The sequence below is a fragment of the Lipophrys pholis genome (genome assembly GCF_963383615.2).
Source record: "Lipophrys pholis genome assembly, chromosome: 18".
In the NCBI taxonomy this organism is placed as follows: Eukaryota; Metazoa; Chordata; class Actinopteri; order Blenniiformes; family Blenniidae; genus Lipophrys; species Lipophrys pholis.
The window spans coordinates 17,100,882-17,122,887 of record NC_137646.1 but is presented as its reverse complement, the minus strand read 5'-3'; the positions used below and the strand labels follow the sequence as shown (position 1 = coordinate 17,122,887).

Genomic DNA, 22,006 nt, shown 5'->3' with positions numbered 1-22,006 from the left:
GTGGAAGGAGTCTTAAAAGACGGTCCCGGGCTGGTGGTTGTTGTGCCGAGCCGCACGCTCAGATCATTTTTTAATGATGAAGCTTCCTCATTCATCTGGGAAGTTTATCACGATTGCAAATCGGCGGGATGACGGCAGCAAAAATACTGTAAATAGCTCGGCTGCCAGAAGACACAAAAGAGCCGGGCCGCTATAAATACCCTGAATGAATCCTCACTAATCAGGAGGCGAGAGAAGCCGTGAGTCGTGTTGATATGGGGAAACCGGTGGCTCCGTCCCATTTCTAAACGCTTTCGCCAGCTTTTACTTTTGGTTAGTGTTTAGAATTCACTGGATAATTACCATATTAAAATGCATGTCGGAGTCTGTGCATTCGTGGTGGGGAAAGATAAGGCGGGCGAGAGTCGGGAGAAAAGGGAGAAGAGAGAGGGGGGGTGGAGAAAGGAAAAAAAAAAAAGAAGTCAACCGGAGGCCTATCAGTCAGCTCTGAATTGCTTTATAATTACTGAGATGCGCAGACATAATTTCCTTCTAAAAATAATGCAAAGTTTCATTTCCTGCCCTTTCCTTAATACTGTTAAGTGTGTGCGTGTGCCTCTGCATTAAGTTAACCTCTTCCTGTGCCGGCGCTCTGTGCTGCCATGTTAAGCACAGTGTAGCCTAGTTTCTGCACAGCGTGAACGTTGCTGCTTCCTGTTTTGGGAACGGAGAGGAATCCAAATCCTGACACATTGGGGTTGTATTCATGAATATGACACACTGTCTCGCTAAAGTTCCCTTTTAACTCCATGTACTTTTATTTGCATATATTTCTCATAAGGTTTAATCTTTTGTGTGCACAGACACGGGAATTTAATTATTCATTTCCCGGCACAGACGCTGCCCCCCCCCCCCCCCCCACACACACACACACACAATGAGTGGTCGGATGTGAACGTCTCGGTAATGTTTGGCCTTAATTAGAGCGAACCTGCTGACTATCACAATAAGCAGGCTTTATTTGTTTGTTTTTTTTTTTTAGTCCAGACAGAAGCTGGGTGTCAGGTAAAGGTGCGTTCGCCACGTTTATGTTTGAGAAGAAGAATTCTGCTGCACAGAAAATGAGGTTTGTTAACTAATTTATATAGAATTAAATAAACGACATCACTATGATGCTACACAAAGTTTCTCAGCCTGTCCAGCCAATATTTTCATAATTGTGTAAACCACAAAGCAACACTTTCATTAGTTTATATGGAAGCTTTTCAAATGCATGAACAAAGCTATTTTATGATTTTAGATCATTGTTGACACCCAAAAGTGGAAGACAGTTCATGTTTTCATACAGAAAAATGCACATTTTATTTAATATGTGTAAAGGAAAAGTTCACAAAATGTGATGTATGATGATTTGTTGGTCCTCTTTTTTTTGTGCGTCTTCATATTTGGCTGCAAAAAGGACGAGACGGATCCAAGACTAATCACCATCAGACCCGTCCTCCTGTTATATGAGAAGTCCCTGAAAAAATGTGTACGAAGAATTAATGGCAGTTTTGTTTGTTGTTGAAAACGGTTGATGCTATGTTAGCATCCGCCGGCCTGATAAACGCAGTGTGGAGATGTAGATACTTCCAGAGAGGGGGGGGGGAACAAACAAACAAAAAAAATAAAAGTTCATTGCTCACATGAGTGACAATCTAAGTCCCTGGTTACAAGTATTGACACGACGGCGAGAACAGCTGTTCTGTTGGGTTTGTGCGGCTCGTGAAGAATTGCCTTGCCGGAGTCTGTTAAAGCTCTTTAGTGGAGGAACAAAAAGTCACTGCAAGATTAACATGACTGCCAGTAATTACAGTGTATTGTCACAATAAACACTGCAATCTGAGAAAAATACGAGGCGCCGCGCAGCCAGCAGAAATAGCAGCGCGGGGGAGAATTGGAAAGGGGAAGGCTGCAGGAGAGGAGAGGGGTGGATGCGCTGCGACCGGCAGGTTCTCCTATGATGAAATATTGATGGCACCGACTTTGATTCTGCAATAGGTACTTTTGATCCAGATCTGTCGTGGCAGAGGAGACACCCTCCCCCTCCCCCTCCCCCTCCATTCTTCCTCAGGTGTGCCGTTGGTCTCCTCGCTTTCGAAAAAAAAATAAAAAAATGCCATCCGCCCTCCACCACCTTTGATCAGATGTGTAGACTTTGAAGGGGAACTTATAGAGATCAATGATGTGTGCATACAGGCAGGCAGACACTGTCGGTCTAAAACTCAATATGTTGCAGCGGGTGCTGGATGAGCGCCAGCGACGGGGCTTTGCAGTTAGTCAGTTGTTGACTTTTATTTATCGCGACTGCTGCTGCTGTAATTGATGACTGAATCAACACAGTCTGGAACAGCAACCGCTGACTTCTTTCCTTTTTCAGTTTGAACAGCAATCGTGTCTCTTTTCCCTCTCAGCACTCATCTGAAATTCAAATCCAATACCTCTAAAAGGAGGAGACAAAGGGGGGGAAAAGAAAAAAAAAAAAAAAAAGTAAGCTCCATTATTTAAAAGGACCAATTTCATTAACAAAACCTCAGATAAGTGTTCAGTGTAGAAATCCTAAGGCTGCACAGTCACATTTAAGTGCTCCAAAGCCCCCCCCCCCCCCCCCTCCTGCTTTTATTGTGTGAAGTGGTGTTTTCTTCCGTGTGTGGCGAGGAGGAGGTGGTGTCCGGTGTGTAGTGCGTAATGGAGCGCAGAGCCATCTCTCCGTCTGGCCAGCCATCCGTCTGCGTCCACAGATCCTATCGGTGCGTCTCACCTGCTCATGAGACGCGAGCAGCTTCTCTTCAAACGGACGACTCCTGCGCTCGGTGGAAGCCGCCACGCTCGCGTGGTCCCTCTGGTCTTCGTCCCCTCGCCGATTAAACCTCTCATTTTGTAAAGGAACGCCTCAAATTCACCACGTGGGCAAAGTTTATGTTTCCCACTCAGTTTTGTTTTTTTTCTTCCTTAATTATTTAATTTAAACGGCCTGCTCCTTGTTTTACCAGTGACTCAGAAGAATGAATCCCACGGTACTCGGCCCGGCCCGGACACGCTATACGTTCCAAACAGCGAGCAGGCACAGATGTGGCTTCGTTAATAATTGCCATAATTGTATAAGTATGTGGAAACCGCTACACAAAATGGAGCAATGACTGTTATCAGGTTGATAACCAATAATTACTTACAAACTGTGCGCTCATTAAGCAGCTCCTGCGGAGAAACCGAGCTCAATATAGCCCTCCAGAATCCCCTCCCCTCGCCCACCAGGATCCTGCTGCTCGCCGTCTCCCTCTCTCATCTCGTCCTCCATGCAGACTCTTGCTTTTCATTCACGTTGCTCTGGTTCAATCACCCGGGCCTTCTCTCTTCTCCCTCCACGCATTTATTCCTGCAGTTAATGTATGTATGACGCTCCTCCTGAAAGATTAACCATCCTCTCTGCATTTCTTCTCATCTATCATCCTAATGGGGGCTACAAGAGTGTGTGGGGGGGAGGTGGGGGGGGAAACAACGACCAAAAAAACAACAATTTGCAGAGGCAGAAGCACGAAGGCCGAGCAGAAGTGTCTGGATTGCCACAGTCGATCAAGTTCCAGTCCGTCACCGCTTTAATTCGCGCTGTTGGCCCGGGACCAGACCTCATCCTGACAGACGTGCGCCTTCCTGCACGCATGCACACAAACACTGCGACACCTCGTGACACGGCGCGCAGCCTGCCAGCAGCGGCTCGTTCTCATCTGATCTCAGATCAGCTTCCCTGTAAACAGACCTCCGAAATCCGCACCGACGCCACACCACTGCGCAGAGCGCGTCACACGAAAGGCCACGTTCGGCTTGGTTGAGCAGATCCGAGTTGCTTCAGAATTCAGCATAGCATATCCTCCATTTCAAATCCACAATCTACAGAAAATGAACTGAAATCTAAAACTTCAAAAATGCTCCTGTAATACTATGAGCGTCGACATTTCATCCTTTGTTTTTCAAAGGAATATATGCACCAGTGTCAAGGTATAACAACGAACCAGTGTCAGTGTGGAGGAAATGTGAAGAAATGTAGTTAAAAAAACAACAAAAAACTGTCAAATGTTCAAAACACTTAAATAAAATTGCTAATAGTCACCACCTCCACCTGCTCCTGCAGGATTTAGTGGATATCTGAATTACAAAAAGGACTGTACTGGAAAAAAGCTGCACTTAAGGAATTCGACTGGTAACTGGAGCAGGAAAAATGAAGTTTATGCAACAAGGCAAATGTAAACGTCTGAAGTGAAACGAAGGAAAACATCCAGAGATGACTTCTTTTTTTTTTTTTTTACTGCTCTGACCTACATGAGATTATATCGGACTAAAATGAAATCCGTTGATTTAAAGTGTTGGGAGAGACTTCTACAAAGTTATGTTTCTATAGGAAATGACCGTTTGATTTAAATGTATTTCTATAGCGCAACAAAACAAGGCCGTCATCTCAGGGAGAAACCCAAAACTTGTGAGCGAGAGCGTAGATGAGGGTGGAAGAGGAAATCTCCTGTAGAGTCAGACTCAGAGGTGTCGACTCCCCCCGTTGGAGTTATTGGACAGAAGGAGAGGAGAGGGTAAACAATAGAACAAAAACCTTGAGGCAGCACTTTGTAAACAGTCAAAAGTTTGTGGATCATTTCTTTTGGAGGACTTCTCCCTGGACGGACTTTGGGATGATCCGATTCGGCCTCTGTTGAGTTTCTGTTAAGTTGTGATGGCAGGAAGTGCCGGTAGCTCGCTGCGAACTCGTATTAACATGACTCACCTTTGGCAGCATTCACAAATATGCTTTAAAAAAAAAAGAAAGACAGAAAGAAAGAAAAAGTCCCTCCCGGTTGTGTTTAGAGGATTTTTGTTTTGTTTAGACGTTGTGCGTTCCTTGGCTCCCCCGAGCCGCCTCTCATCCACCGTCGGTGGGAGAAGGCGACTGCGGGAGGCTCCTGGTAACCACATGCTATCACAGCTCGGCCTTCCAGCCTCCAACCGCGACACGCTTACACTCATCCACTCCACAGGGGAAGTGTTGAGCCTCGCCGGCTAATGTGAGAGCGCAAACAGAAACATTCACCCTGCGTTAGATAGGCAGCCTCCTCTGCTCCTCCCTCCACGGCTCCCTGCACACTCGGTTTGTCTCTCTCCTCCTCTGGAAGGAGAAGCCGTCTCGCCTCCAGCGTCGGATCGCTCTCCATCAATTTTGTTGCTGTTTATTCGTCTGACTGTCTTCCCCTCCCCCCCCCCGCTCACACCCGTCCTCTTGTCAATATTAGTCTTTGTTCGTCTGCATCTCTTCTTCCCTCGCTCCTCCTCATTTGCAGGGATGTGAGTAAAGTATTGCAGGATGCTGCAGCCTACCTCCTTGTGTTTTGACATATTACTGATTCACGGCTTATCCCTCAGACTGCTGTTAAACTGTGTTCGCCACCGTTGAGGTATCGGCTTGTTTTCTTTTTCCTGTTCTTTTTTTTTTTTTTTAAAGGCACAATAAAAATAGAAGCAGTCTGTGTGGAAGTCGCCCCTTATAGCCCTAATTAAAACACAAAGGAGAAACTTTAAAGCTCCACTGTTTCTCCTGTAAGCTGAATTTATGAGGAATAAACTCCACTCAGTACATTCCAGGCTCTCGACTATTTGATCTGGTGTGAACACAAGCTTACGCTGGCAAACATAGAAAACTTTACTGTGTTCTGAAGACTTTTCTCTGCTGGTGCTGCTATTAAGACAGCAAAAACTCTGGGATTACTCTTAAGTTGAAAACACACACTTTTTGGGGAGCGCTGATACGCGCTGATGTACAGCAGGGTCTGGAATGTTCGCTACGCCATAAGAAAGGCTCATTTATCCTCCACATGTGCATGAAAACAGGGATGAACCATGGAGACGTCACTGCCCTTGTACTTCGATTCGTCGATTGTATTTAGATCAGTCCACAAGAGGGCGCCAATCTGAGTCAACGTACACGGCAAACATGAAAAACACGTTATAAGCGTGAAACATGAACGGATGTTTGGAGAAAAATCTTAAAAAAGAAGGAGGCGAATATGGACTTGGTCGTGTCTCGGGAATAGAGGCCAACTTGAAATGGAAATTATGCAAAGTTCAAAATAACTACTTGTTAGCATCTACTAGTACTTTACCTTTACTGTTATGGTCAAAGCGGCTTTAAAAATTCACTCCGTATGGATGTGGACCAGTTTAGGTCGCAGCAGCAGTCACGATCACCACAAAGGTCTGAAACTCACGTTTATCACAGGTTGTAATAGCCACTTTGGTTGAGAAGAGAAAGTTTGTTTTGATTGAATCCATAAAGTCTCTCCTCCCAGAAAGCGCTGGTTGGAGTAATTGATTGAGGTTAAGATTTATATATCTTAAGTTTTATGGTAACAAAAAAACAACAGCTATTAGAAATCTATCTGCACTAAAAGAAGAGCACATAAACTTTATCAGCACTTTAAATATTTTTAGAAACAGTATGAGCAATGCACACTGAATAACAAGTGTAGGCCTGAAGATGTACGCTCATACTGTATGTACTGTATTCTCACAAACCAGACGCCTTCGAATGGTGTTGTTTGCAACAAAATATGTAGGCTAGAAAGCGGCCGAAGCGTCGGTATCGTGACTGAATAGGTCGGAGCAAGTGCGGACGCGAGAGAGCTGGATGCGACTGTCGCCAGGGCTGGTGTTTTTTTTTTCTTTTCCTTTTCCGCCCCACTCTCAGCCCCGAGGGTACAACTGGCCTCCCTTCAAAGGAGGAAGCTTAAACACAATCTCCGAAAGAGTGAAAGCGGCGCTGGGTTGTGGTGGGCGTCAGTCAACCAGTCAGTCAGTCAGTCAGTCAGTCAGTCAGTCGTCAGTCAGGCGAAGGCCCTGCTGTCTCCCACTCCAGAGAACAGGTACCTTGAACTAGTTTCTACAAAGCTGAGTCGGAGATTTAATGCAATATAATGCCTCTGGGCCCTTTTAGCAATTTGGAGTCAACACACAAATACACCCACGCTCAACTGGAAAGACTTTCCATCCCGGCCCCTTCATGTGCAAATGTGCTGAATGGAGGTGTGTAAGTATGTGCTAGTGTCTGTGTGTGCTCCGCATGCGCTCGCCTTCCCTACTGAATCCTTCCCACTACTCCCTTCTTTCCCGTTTTTGATCTGTAGCAGCACATCACTGGCCAGTCGGTTCAAAAAAGAAAAGAAAGAGGAAAAGAAAAAAACTCAGCAGAGAAACACACAGTGCTCCGTTGCTGTTGTTTTTTGGTTCTTTTTTCTCCATTTACACAGCAATCTTCCAATGTGCTTCCTGCCCACGCTGTGTGGGGTGAAGCACGCAAGTAATTTAACACATGATGATCATTCAGTAAAGTGAGGAGTTGTTAATACCCTGCAGATTGTCAAATCTGTTCCTTTGCGCGAGCAGGTTTCATCCAAGGAAAACTTTGTTATGAGACACCACCACAATGGTCGCCATATGGCAATGTTGCCGTATAAAGTATTTTTTTGTTGTTGAACCCCCCCCCTCCAGATGCCACTAATGCAATGCCGCTGCTGCACTGACACAGTGCCGCTCTCCACTCTGGGTGATTGGCAGCTTTTTCCAGCTGTTGGAAGAGTTAGGAGCCTCACTGTTACTCTGCTGACATCCGTTTTGGCATCTGTTGCACTTCCGAAGCGCCGCACGAGAGACGGATTAGAGCGTCCAGAGAGATCGCCACCGTTTCCTTGAGATTGTGAAGACTGGAAATGGATTTACATTTTTTTTTTTTTGCCCTTGGATGTGATAATTACAATGTGAGCCGTCAGATTTTGCCCTATTAACACATTGTGCGCGTTCCACTCAGAATCTCACCTCAGACGAGTTCATGCGAGAGATTTATTCTGAGGTCTTCTTGACGTTCGACTTTGTTTGTCGCCTTAAATGAAATTGATTGTCGTCCTGCAAATCGAAGGTGAAAGCAAATAGAGAGCGTGGATGAGGAGCCGGATAAATAAAATAAATATAAAGCGGGAGTCCCTGGGCTACCAGGCCCGAGGCTATTGCATCGCCAGCAGGCAAACAGCCACCCAGCTGCCCCAGCAGGGAAGGAATACATCAGGCGGCCTATTGGCTACCTGACAGCTGATTTAGCTCCCCCTTAATGAGCAGTGGGATCTGCTGCAGGAACCCCACAATCTGTTACATAACAACATCATAGGCAGCGTAAGAAGCAGACTGCTACGGCTGGCACGATCCCGCCACATCAGGAGACGTTCCATTCAGTATACCATCACCATCCGAAGTCGGTAAATACTGCCAAGGCAAACATGAGACAATATGTGTTACTGTGTTTAAATTAGCACTATAAATACATCAGACCGACGTCTTAATAATCTGAAGCGCCTTTCACAATGTTCTCTTTCTGCTTGTTGAGCAAATCAAACATTTCAATCAGCAGTTCACTCGCACGGCGCCGACACTGTTAACACTTTACGCAGGGATTGTGACTCCGTCGTGAAGGTCATAAAGTGGAGACGTGAGTCTGGTTGTAAGTTGTCACAAATATACATTTATTTCATAAAAGATGTTGCATACTTTCCAAAAACAGCTGCACACCGAAGCTCATTTTAGAAAACTGAACATCTGCTGGTACTTAAATCTCAGCCGTGGATCTACACACCTTTTGGTCATATCTAGTTTGTCGTAGTGAAGCTGGAGCACGATGTGAATGGTATTAATAGCTTAACACTGGACTGTCTGATGTGACTTGTAGATTTATTGCATCTTTCAAATATACTGTTTTCAGACTTCGAACCAACATCCATACGTCAGAAAAAGTTTTTTTCCTCTTAAAGCCATTAAAAAGTTTCTTTCGGATCAAAACATACCAGAGTTTCGCTCGTCGGGCGGCTAAAAACAAGGCGACTCCAAATAAAAGGTAATATTGCTTTACGTCTCGATGTGTAAACTGACAACACTTATTGGTTTCCCGCCAACCGTCTGAGCGTGGCATTAAAGAAAAGCTAAAAGAGCGATTCTTAAGTGGAAGCTTTTGCTGCAAGCTATCAACAATCTTAGATATCGACAGAAACGCCTGTATAGATGTAGAGAAAACAAGTATTTAGAAGCATAATAGTGGTTATAATTGTTTTCTTTTGATATTAAGCATTGAGTTTGAGTTGTGTTTACAGGTGGCATAGATAGAAAAAAAATGGACGTGATTCGCCAAACGGCCTGCCGTCAATCGTCGGCCGGGTCCAGATGGAGTTGAAGGAGCCGCCACTAAAGTTATTCTAGTCCTACTGGGGCTCACTGATGTGTTGACAAACAGAGCGCCATGCTAAACTAAATCACAATTTTGGCAAAACATGCAGTTCTTACCAGTAAGTTTATGGTATTTGCTCACAATACCAGCAAAGCTGTAACTACCACTGTGATGGAGGGGAAGAGATAAGCACGTACGGCTTTTACATTGGTGAGAAACGTCACAAGACCCTACAACCGGTCGAGTTTCACTTCATTGATTCAACTACACACAGTCTTAAGTGTCGTAGGTACTTCTAAGGAATACGTTGGTAATACTTGTGCTCCTTCCGAGAGATGCTCTTTTTGATACATTTAGAGAAAACGAAGCAGTACTGTAACAATCGATGGGAAAGTCCGGGAGCGACGTCAGCGAGGCTCAGTTCTAACCTTAGCCAGACTCACTTGGAAGAATATATGTTCTGACAACACAGATGTCAGCGCGGACCCCTCAGGACCCCAACCTGTCACCGCGGGCTCGCCGAGGGAAGGGTGGGGTTCAAGTTATTCTAGGCTACCGGGGGTCACAGTTCGCTGTGTATACCCCGCTGCTTTAGCACCGGCTGACAGGCCACGGGAGTCTGGAAGTCCATGATGTACTGGCATTTGCTGGGCTCCTTCACCGATCGCAAGGCTGTCTCCGTTCCGCATGTCAGGGTGACCTAGAAAAGAGAGAAAGAAAGAGAAGTTGAGGTGGAGAAGAGACACCGTTAGCCTGAGTTAAGAGTTTTGTCTCGCGAGGGGAGCTGGTGGAAGCTGTCCGCCCTCTTTTCGGGGAGATTTCCCCAAACAGCTCCGAACTTTTGTGCTTACAACCTACAAATGACAAAATTATGCAGAAGACATGGGAGTGAGTTGCTACCTCTGGAATATATTCAGGTCCTTTCTGGAGTAAACTGCAAAAGTTTTTCTGTAATACAACCAGGATGTGTACAAAGTGTTGCCGTGACGATGGGACAGGGTGGAATAATGGAACATCGCCGCTGTCATGAACAGGACAGGCGGAGATGTGATTACTACTGTCACGACTTTAATAGGTGACTTTGACGCCCCCCCCCCCCCCCCCCCCCCCCCCCAACCCCCCCTGCAAGAGAGTGGATGGGAAAACAACTTATTTTACTTCTAGGTGGTTTCCATAGCAACCAAGCACATCATACAGCACCCTGAAGCAGAGGATCCCTCCGGCGAACAAAAGCACCTGGAGAGGCGGGGGGAGGGGGTGACAGGTATTATTGTGCTCGAGTTTCGGGCAGCACAACTGGTGATTTGGTTTTGTCCCGATTTCGGATTAAAAATAGAGGCTTTTGTTATGTCACTTAGTGTCTTATTGCGCCGAGATATTAGGTGGGTGTGTGCGCGGCACGACGAGACAATGTGTTTCACTGCTTATGCCCGTCTGTGGTCTGGCATTTCTTCTTTTTGAGAGGCCTGAAAACCTGTGAGCAAACTACACTTGTGGGGCTCAAAACGAAGCCGAACCACGAAAATAAAATTATTCTGAAGACGCAGCCCTCGCCTCAGTTAACCCTAGCTATTGGATTATCGCACAGGGTACACATTGTTGATCCTCTAACAATGCCCACACAAAATAAAAACACTGTCGATTAAGTACTTTGCTTTTATGAATAATAAATGGGTGTGATTTTCACCGTCTCTTCTGCTGTTTACGACGGTATCTGTAGTTTATGTGTAAAAATGTAAACATGTTTTAGCAGCCATGCTGCTCTTATTGTGGTAAGAATGTCAAACACAAGCAAACCAACGCAAAAACGATGCAGCGTCCACCAAATCGTGTAAAGAGGGTCCAATGGATTACAAAGTCCTAATTTAAAGAGATATTATTTGTAGTTGATCATTCACAAGCAGGTGATTCCTCTGGTGAATAGAAGCACTTGGAGGCCTGTAGGCCCCAGTCTTTTTTGAAAGGTGGCTTTCCTTACCTTGAACCTGGAAGCAGCTCCCAGTATCGCTATTTGTTGGCCAAAAGAGCTCATCTATGGCTTAAACATGATTAGGTGCAAATATGTAATGTAGCACTCGGTCTGTCAATTGCGCTCAAGACAACACACCCAGAGCAACATCAGCTTCCGTGTTAACCTCATTCAGTTCGAGAAAGATTTGGCCACCAACTCTTCAAAGGGGCAAAAAAAAAAAAAAAAAAAGATCACACGGGCTGTAAACAAACCACTTCATTGGGACGTGAGTGCGCAGGAAAACTGCTGCAGATTTAGTGGGTCAACACCCAGTTTAAGTACTAAATACTTAAACCAGTGTCTTTGATTTGTCATCCAACTTTTGCACACTAACTTTTGATCATCTGGCATCGAGTTTCTTGCCCCATGTAAGAGCCTTTTAGCAATGGTACTCCATTCCCAGACAGAATAAACGGGATTACACTGCGATTATAGACCAAACGAAAAGATGGACGGCATCCATGGGGAGCTGAATAAAGATTTGTTGAGCATTAACTATGGCTGTTTTCTTCAGGTCCTCTGAACAAAGACCTGCGACCTCTCTGTGTCCTCCTCTATGTTTTGCAGCTGATAAAGTTAGAAAAACTGATGGAGACCGTATCAGAGTGCCTAAGAATTATTATGTTTCCTTGTTGGTTTGCTTGAATTCAAGATGGATTGATGAGACCCCACAACGCACAATTACAGAAGAAGGACACAAAGGAGTTGGACACGTTGTTGGATAGAGAGTCAAAGTTGTGGGAAGAATAAGAGCAACCAAAGACAATCAGCAAAGATTATGAGATCGAAGGTGTACGATACAGACAGTATCTCATAATAAAGTTCTCACATAAAGGTCATGAGGTGCCAGCAGAGAAAAGGCGTCTCCCACCTCAATAACGGAAGCATCTCTGATGATTCGTACGCACTTTTAAACTTGTTAGGCGAACCCAGATGCTTTCTGACTTTGTAAAGTTGCCTATTTGCATAAACTCCATTTTCTGTGATTGAGAGCTCATGAAGGAATATTTGCTGAACTGGTCATGTTGTTGTTTTTTTTATAGGAAAGTTATGGCGACAGTATCAATACATCATATTCAGCTGCTTCATCTTGAACAAAACTACCAGTCAGGCAATAATAGACAGGAACGGGGTCCACTCTACTTAGCCTCTCAGGCCTGCTTTTAATCTGAACATCAAAATCCACGTAAAAGCAGCTCATGATATCATCTTCAAATTCAGAAAGCCCAGGTGTGACTTTATCCTTGGCTAAAAAAAGAAAATCACCGCACATGCGGAACAGCGGCAGTCCTGCTCTTTAATTAATAAGTGAAACAGTTTGCGTTCTTCCTTCCCCATTGGCTCGTGAGATAAACTGCACCCTGCTTGAATTTGGAGCACCACGATATCCGAACCGTAAAACACTACATCCCGGGTTCCTCTACTCAAGAGTGCTTCACCACAGAATGAAAGAGCGCAACCCAAAGCTGAGGTTCAACATTTCAAATATAATGAGCGTCGACTTCTGACGAGACTTCATTTATGCCGTCTGCACACGGTTAGGGGGTCGTATCAAAGGAATTCGATTTAATCTTTTCAAAGGGGGGGCCCCTGGATGGCATGAATACATACATTTGTAAAGGACTTTTATTGGGCTCTGATTTGAAGAGGGGGCCAGGCAAAGAAAATCTGATGATTAAATGTGCTACATTTTTGATTGAGCAAATTCACACACAAAAATGTAAATGGGTCTCATAAAAGTGAGTGAAAGATGGGGGCTGAACTGGCAGGCCGGAGCGGTGCAGGGGGAAGAGGAAGCAAAGGAAGGCAAAGTGAGAAATGTTTCAGGCAATGCAGACTGACAAAGACTGGAGAAGCAAGTCGGTTTTAGTCGTTTAGTTTTGGACAAACTGAGGACGTAAAGTCTTTAACTGATTAACTGAGTAAGTTCCCTTTGCAGGGAAAAGCGTTCACAGAGCCGTACAGGCTTCTCTCCGTGATTAATGTGGAGAGGGGAGCCCAGTTTCCTTCAGGTTTCCCCCCAGTCAACATTCCCCATGTACATTTAGAAGCTTTAATTTCTAATTTCCTCTGTACCCTTGTTAACACAAAACCTCAAGTTTGCCTTTTGTCTTAATAAACTCTGCATAGCATCCATTTTCATTATACTAATTGCATCTGTTAACCATGAATCATGTCGGGGGTTTGTTTTTCACCTCCTTAAGTCACGAGAAATGAAACTCAGCACTTTTACCTGAATGTTCACATTAAAAGTTTTGCAGTCGTTTGGAATGAGTCAGAATGGAAGAACAACAGGGAAAACGTGTTGGGACTCTTCTTGTTAAGGAGTAAAAACAGAAAATTGGTCTTGACTGAATCAGATACAGTGGTGGACAAAAATAAAAACCCAAAACATTTTGGGACACCATTAAAATCTTAATGGTGGAGGATACTGCCTCCACCATGCTTGACAGTGGGGACTGTACATGCTGGACATCCAACTGCTGAAGGACTGCATCTGCACTTCCTGGCTATCTGGAGGCAGCTGCACCCTTCCCGGCTGAGCATCTGTCACTTCAGACGTGTTTCCTGCGTCAGGTTCCTTGTTTTAGCCATTTTTTTGGTCTTTCGAAGAACTTTCAAACGTGTTGGCTTTATACAACGTACAAAGCAGGGCAACAAAAATGGTCTTTTAATAAAAAGTACGGCCTTCGTCAGAGGCTCACTGGTACCAAAATGACCCAATACTCAAAGTGTGGAATGTATTTGAATGAAACCAATCATTTTTAAGTTTTTAACGGCTTTTTTTTTTTTTTTAAGGACTTGTTTAGCATTTTGGAAATTGTCTGAAGGCCAAAGAGTAATTCTAAACTTCCACCAATGCGCATAAATGAGTGTTAAAGTTTCAATTCAGACCCGGGTATTTATGGAGAATAGATGCAATATATTTTATATGCTAGTAATTACTAGTACAAAAGTGTATTACAGTCTGGTGCAGCAGGCTGCTTTTTGACAGACACTTTGAAGCCCAAGGTCAGATTCCCGCCCACTGCGTCAAATCTGAAAAAACCAGCGGGTGGGGGTAAGGGGGGTGGAACGGCCTTGGAGGTGGACAGGAGGGGGGTTTGCAGATGCACACTCAAGGCCGGGGATTTGGGGGGGGGAGTGGGCGCTGATGATGTAAATCTGTCCAGAAACAGTGGAGCTCACTAAAGACCCCCACTAAAGACCAATTTTTAAAATGTATTTGGTGCCCGTGTGTGTTAAAACACAGGTTGGTCATTTCACCTACAACAGTGCCATATCGCTTTGAATGTCAAACAGCCCTCAAGTAATGAACATGCATGTTCCCCGTCGTTCAACAAGAAGCAACTAAACCACAGCCCTTTGTGTACATTCATGTGTCTTAAGAAGATATTGATCAAAGCCAGAATTGGCAAGGGTACACGGTGACATTCCTGCTGTCAAATCATATATACTGTATGTGTTGGTGCAATACTCACCGTCGTACTGCGCGAACCTCCTTGCCAGCAGGGTTCTCCGTTCTCATACACCATCTGATTGTACTGGTTCTTTGGCGTTCCTGCCCACATCCCCCACAGCCTAAAAATAAAGCATCAAATAAGCAAAGTCTTTGATCACTTGCCCGCGGAAAACAAACTTCCATCTACTGGTCAACATGGACTTTTAAAGAAGAGTTGGGCCACGCTGAGCACAAAAGCATGTCATTTCTTTTTCTTTTTTTTTAAAACACCACTCAGTCGGCTTATTGAAAAACACTTTCTCCCTGTAAAAATAAAAAGCTGGCAAGATGGCCAGCCTGGCAGTGTCCTTCTTTGGTTCTTGGCACCGGTGCTCTCAACGTCCCCTTCTCCTGCTCAACAATGGAGGGGAAATATTAATTACCATTTTGTCAGAGCTAATGCTGTGTGCAGTAACACACAAGGGAAGCAGGAGAGGGAGGAAAAAAAAACAAACAAAAAAAAAAAACTAAACAGTGAAGCATGTTTCAAATGAGGTTGTGGCTGCCCAGTGCAAGCTAATTACATTCTCACCAAACATTTCAAGGGGAGTTAGGAAAACCAAAGCAAACCGGGATGCCAGTGGCCACCGTCCAATTCCGCACCAACAGATGCCATTTCATTATGCTTTCATTGGCTAACTTCCTCTGATCTTTTGAGGTGGCGTCAAACCGCAGCCGTGCTGCAGCTACGTATTGATTTTTGTACAACGGCGTAATCCTGTTTGGAGGAGGGGAGGGGAAATTCTTTTTAAATAAAAATCTTTTCTGCATCTGGTACACAAGATTTTACTGAAATGTGTCTGGCTATGGTCTCTCGCCCGACATCGGCAAGCAACTATTTTCTGTCATGACCGAGCATAAATAACGAAATCAATCTTTTCACTGACTACAGTAATGGAAAAAGAAACCTGGAGGCCTTTATTTCAATCGGCTTGTCGGTCCTCTATTAATCATCCTGGATAAAGAGCTATAAAAAGCCATATATTCAAAGTATTGTTCCTTTAATTTGCCTAAGTGCCTAAGTGGCAATCCTGTCACAAGTAAGCAACACTTGAGCAATGTGCTTACATTGACCTTTCCACGTGGGATTAAAGAGGACCTGCTCTGTTTGTGGAGTACTCCTTCAGTATTAGTTAACTCGTCTTGCTTTTCATTGGTTCTCTCTCTCGCTTTCTTTTTTTTAAGATCTCAATAAGATTTGATACTGATGACCTGATATTGAGTCAAAGTGATTCAGGAGCAACAATAAACCACATTGCAGTGCTTTTACTAATGTCGGGCACAGGTCTTAGGCAGGACATGCAACGAATAAAAAAATAATAAAAAATGAATTAGCGGACTGAAAATATGTCCAGAATTTCTTTCCACAATTCTTTAAACAGCTTCTTTTGACCTTGGCGAGGGTAAACACGGACTCTTCTTTGATTTCAAAAAGCACTCTCCGGCTCTTACAGACACATGGTTGTCTTCAGGCCCCCCGAGTGGGACTTTTCTGCTGTTCACGATGCGCATGGCTTATTTAAGATGCCTGAGCGGGTCAGTCAGAGGTGAATTGCTCACACAAGTGGAAGCCGGCTGGGCCCGGGCGTCTCGCCTTTTTCCTCCGAGCCATTTTGATTGGGTTTTAGCACTCTGTTAGCACCAGGAGGCCCTCAAATGGATTGCTGTCAGGGCCGGCAGGCACGGCGAGCCGAGAAAGTGACAGCGCTTCGGCTCTTGCAGCTAGTTGACCAGGGATCCCTCGCGCATCGCTTCTCCGCCTCCTCATCCATCGCGAAACCCCAACCCCACCCCCAGACACACACCCCCCTCCAAGCACACGTGCGCACCTCATTCCCGCGCCTCGCCTCACCTTTGCTCACTTCCTTCCTTAATCTCCATTCTCGCTCTGTCAGCCCGCTCGTGCCCCAGGAGGCGGCGTGGGTCCTGTCAATTAGGCTGGAGTTATAGCTGAGAGGTGGCCAACACACTCAAGTCATTTGGACTCACAGGAGTCACGAGATGGAATCCTATTGACAGATCATTCCCAGTAATAATACCTACTTGCACTTGGTATTGGCAGGTCATTTTCTCCAATCATTCCACAGTTTTCACCACACTCGCGCACACACCTGTGAAAAAATAAAACCCATCCCGTTGCGCCTTCCTTCTTAATTTCTTGGCACCAGAATGCATAAATATCGCTATACGTCGGTCAGACTCTTTGACAGACAATGTAGCTCAACCCAAAAGTGCAAAACGGACCCCTGTGGCTCAGTGACAACTTCATTTTCGCATCCAATTTGTCACAGTTTGGCTTTAAGCTGCAGCCATGACACAAATCATGCTCGCTGGCACTTGTAGCAGCAGGGTCAGTCTCCTTAAATTATCTGGGTTAGTGTTTGGATTTTCTTGTCGGCTGATCTGCTGCAGCCCTCTTTGCCTGTCTAGCAAAACATTACCATTCAAATCAACAACAGGGACAAAAAAAAAAAAAAAAAAAAAACCCAGACAATTTCTGTTTTTAGAGAAAATAAATACCCAGAATGAACATGAACGCAAGTATGAAAATAGGCAGTTAAATCCATTTTCAACCAGATAGAGGAGAGGGAGGGGCAAAATGCAGACTTCCTGTTAATGATTAATGATGGGAGCTTTTCAAGACATGCTCCTTTAAGGCTTTAAAATGCAGAGAATCTTATTTACAGATATCTGGGATATGCTTCTTTCCTTGTCTGGCCTTGTTTAATGCCATAAAACGTGCTTTCCATCAAAGATAAACCTGTAATCGCAGCATATCTAGCCAGCTAAACCTATTACCCATACATTTAGTTTGCATTGTGTGTGAGAGAGCGGGCCCTGGAGAACTCCAGTCTTGCCTCGAGCTGCACCCATTAGGGAGCTGATCTCATTTAATTCTCTATCTGAATTACTCAGGTGTGATTTCTACCGACGAGATGGAGTTGTGATTTAATTACAACCAGTACTCCAAAATACCATTAAAATCACAGTGTTTTGTCTCTTCAAAGCAAAAAACGAAGAAGTTATTTATCATATATCCAAACAGACATTGCTGGGATGAAGAAATAAACTTTTTTTTTTTATTTTTTTTTTATTATTATATCTGTCCAAGTCCGGATATTACTTGACAGACTTTTTTTGTAATCTAATCCTCATAAAGAGTAATTAGCTTTAAAAAAAAAAAAAAAAAAAAAAAAAAAAGCTGATTAACTTCCTTTTTTCTTCTTCTGATAATGGCTTGAGCTGATATAAGCTCCTCTTATTTCTTTAAAATGATGTGGTCGCCAGTGATTCTGTTCTAGACTTCATCGTCGTGCTAATCCGCACGCCTCGAGTGATAAATCCCGAAGATCCACGGCTAATCTCACTCTACACTGAGAGGACAGTTCCCCCCCTCTGATACAGCCACAAATCAACCTTTCAGAAGCAATTATCATTTGGACCACTCCACACTGGTGTTCAAACACCCCGCAGATAGCGAGCGAGTGAGGAGGAAAAATCTGGGCCAAAAGTGCAGTTGTGTGCGTCTCCATGTGTGCGTGTTGTGTCTGTGTGTGTTTGGAGACCCCGGGCCTCCAGTAGAGAGAGGGTGGATGAACAAAAACCACAGGGGGGCGGGGGTGGGGGGTGGGGGCACTAGAAGTGAATGCTGGACAAGTTTGGTATGTCCGCTGTTTCCTCATGTAAACCCACTTAACATCAGCCCTGACATAGTGTTTGGCTTTCCTTCATTAATATGAGGCAAAGTTCTAAGTGTGAATTTGGAGTTCGTAGGTTCACCACCACAGCACAGCTGAAGGAAGTGACCTGATCGTTCTCTAGTTCGTCTGCTTTTTGGTTACCTTGTTTTTGTTCTTTGCTTATGGCTCTTGGTGTGAAGCCTCTTTTAATAAGATTTTGATGACTCACAAGTTTATAAAGGGCCATCTCCATGTGCCAGGGGGCAGGATATACAGCCATTTTTAATAAATAATATAGCAAAAGAGGTGACATGCAGACCGGAGTCGGTTCATGGTGCATGCAAACTTACTTATGGTGCTATGTAATCCTACAAAAATTTGCATAATGGAACAATATCTTAATAAAAAAAGCCGTAGCATTGACTGTTGTGAGCTTCAGAGTTCAAAATAAAGCAGCAAGACGGTGGCAAGTATCACTTTAGTACCCAGCCACTGAGCATGAAGTGTGGAAAAAAAAACAACAACATTAAAGCCCAAAATCACATCTCAAAGTGCAGGTTTAAGCCATCTGAGCAAGAAAAATCAGCAGGTAAACAGCCCAAATATGCTATTCAACCTTCAAAGCGATCCACCCGTAATGAGCGTTTGCTCAGATTTTGCCTTCTTGTGCAACTCCGAAATGACCTTGCAGCAAAAATTGAGCCACATTCAACATGTGTCCCCTGAGCGCACCCGCCGCTGCACCAACACGGGGGTCTCATTTAGAGGTTTTTTCAAAGTGGGAGGCAGGCCTCTCCAGAGAGCGCCAAACACTTTGAGTAAATACTCAGTGAGTGAAAGAGGAAAATATTACATCAGTTAATAAATTAGTCGGCAGAAAGAGTTCATTCGTCTGATTTTTATTTTTTGAATTTTTCAGTTTACACCAGTTTCCGAGCATCAAAAGGCCTAATAAATTACTCAGGACAGACAGATTTCTTGATATTTGCTGTGTTCTGCAGTTAAGTCAAATATTAGGCTATTATGAGTCTGTTACAGAGTATCTATGCTTCCTCTTTGAAAAATCCCTCCACATCTGGCTTTAAAAGCAATTAAAGTGAACGAAGCCATGTTTTTCCATAAGGTGCTAAAGTCTTTGCGTCATAATTAAAGTCACAGTATTACTGTCTTTTACTCCAATTCCTACTTCAATGCATACTTTTTGCACGTGGACACCGGATTCCGTACAATAGGATCCGCAAAAAGACAATATTGCCAATACTGTGAGTAAAATTAATATTTCATACTTAAAAAAAAAAAAAAAAAAAGAAGAAGATTTGCAGAGTGGACGCCGGGTTAACAAGGGTTCGCATAAGATCAGCAAAGCATTTTGCAGCAATCTGAGTACATTTAGAAGTGCATCTTCAAGTTGCCAGAATTCTAACTGATTGCTGGCTTCATTTCCTGTCACATTCTGTTACAGAGACATCAAGCTTTACCAGGCCAGAAACTTCAGATACACTCAATTCCTCCTCGGCGGTAAAGAGCGAGGATCTGTCAGTTCAAATGTGCCAACTCAGCATCACATGACGGATAAATACTTCTCTAACAACCCGCGCCTGATCGCGACTCCTCACCTCGTGCAATACTAATGAAATGCAGAACCTGTGTTAAGATGGTGTAAAGTCGGTGCTTATTACTGTCACCTTCCCAGTGTAGCATCCACTCATTAGCTGCCACTGCAAGGAATTATACCTCACAGCCATGCTTTCCCCTGCTTTAACAAGGGGTCTGGGGCAGTAAGTTAGTCCCCTCACTATGCTGTTAATGCGCTAATCATTTACAGCGCGAGACGCGGCAATGCACTGGCAGGTAGAGGGAGTCATTTTGGGAGCTGCTGGTTAATTTGGATTCAGTGAAGCGGCCCTACAAAAACTGTTAGAAAAGAAAAAGAAAGACCTGCTCTCATAGCCACGCATTCCTAACCTCTGCCACTTGAGTCGGGTCACCAATCAGAGAGCGGCGTTCCGAGATGAGCCCAGGCGCCGTCATTACCGTGCCAGCCGCGGATGCTCCTCTCACCCGCGCAGCAAACCATTGTGCCCGGCGCCTTAATAAATAATTCATACGCAGAGGAACATGTGAAGGGCACATGCTCAGTCAGGGATTTGCTTTCACTTCATTTCATATGAGTGATACACAGAGAGGGCATTTACGCCTGCTTTTTCTTCGCCAGTAGGCATTTCTGAATCGTAGCGCACAGAGCGGGATTCAAATACATCATTATACATATGGTGTGTGGAGAAATCCATCTTCACGTATCTGCTATTTACATTCCAGGACTGCAGCGAGCGAGCTCAATGTTTTTTTTTTCCGTTTTTGTTTCATGCAACCATTTTTTTGTTCATGTATAGAGTGTTGACCCATGTAATTAACCTGAAATCGTGATTAACATACATTTTTGTTTTTCATTCCGTGCATAAACGACCGAGGCAGTCTTTTTTTCTCTTTTAATGTGTGGTTATAAAACAAACTCAGGGTGCATATTTCATCAACACCTTCCTGACAGATATGAATCAGGGCTGATGTCAAACCCAAATCAGTATTCAGTTAACAGCTCACTTGTGCCTCATTAACGGCTGGGCTAGATGTTGCCATGGCGACCCAGCAGAAAGGCCATCGGGGGTTCACAGTGTCAGCTCCTCCCGCTCTTCACTCCCCACCAATTTAACCCTCTCCGCAGACGCACAAGAGTCATTACCCCTCTGCGCCGATCGCCAGATAACACGCGGGCTCTCCGGCGCTGTATCGTAAACACATTAGGAGCGAGGACATCACACACTTCTTACTTCAGTGAGACGAATTATGAAATAAATATCTGTATCTGCGTCCGGCTGCACTAGTATACCATGGCATTGCTCCTCTTGAGCACCGGGCATTAAGCGGCTGCCATATTCCCAGGTAAGGAGGGCCTCTCGCTTCACTAATGGCACTCCAGCAAATGACCTTGACAGCCTGAAAATGAGCACATTAAGTACAACACTTAAATGTATAATTATGCACTTGTTCCAGCAGAACTGTCACTGCTCTGTAGGTTAAATCATCGCGGCTTGCATGAGATGAGGAAAAAGTTGAATAATAAAAGAAAAAATATGCCTATCACAACAATTAAGGGCTTGACTTTGATATGAACACATGAAAGGGAGCGTCAATGCACTCATTAAGCAGGCAGAGTATAAAAAGCAGTGAAGAGTGGAGCCACAAACAGTCATTAGTCATTTCAGAGGAATGCTTTCCATAAAGAGCACCGTACTTACTTGCGCTCCGAATATCCCATAAAGAAATATGAGCAATTTCACTTGTGTTGTATAAAAAAAATAAATTTATTTCAAAAATGATTTAAAACCACAACATGAAACAAGTATTTGACTGCAATTTCATGAATGCAGTTCCAAATTTGTCCACTAGGTGTTGCACCGTTTTGGTGAATTAAAAACTGGACGGCAGACAACAACAACGCTTGTAACTTTGGAAGTGAGTTGCAGCTGGGAAAAGTCGCTACCTCGTGGAGAGAG

The 22,006-nt window shown here is 44.3% G+C and overlaps 1 protein-coding gene across 2 annotated transcripts in view; it reads right to left on the bottom strand.

Moving 5' to 3' along the window:
- Positions 1-8,542: 8,542 nt before the first annotated feature.
- Positions 8,543-22,006, bottom strand: part of LOC308123896 (glucosidase 2 subunit beta-like) — a 141,540-nt gene continuing 128,076 nt past the window's right edge. For both annotated transcript variants that reach the window (XM_080486621.1, XM_080486622.1), the window contains 2 exons: positions 14,753-14,852; positions 8,543-9,959 (listed from right to left, as the gene is read on the bottom strand). In XM_080486621.1, the coding sequence (XP_080342747.1) occupies positions 9,822-9,959; positions 14,753-14,852 (238 nt within the window). In that variant the 3' untranslated portion in view covers positions 8,543-9,821. The remainder of the gene's footprint in view (positions 9,960-14,752; positions 14,853-22,006) is intronic.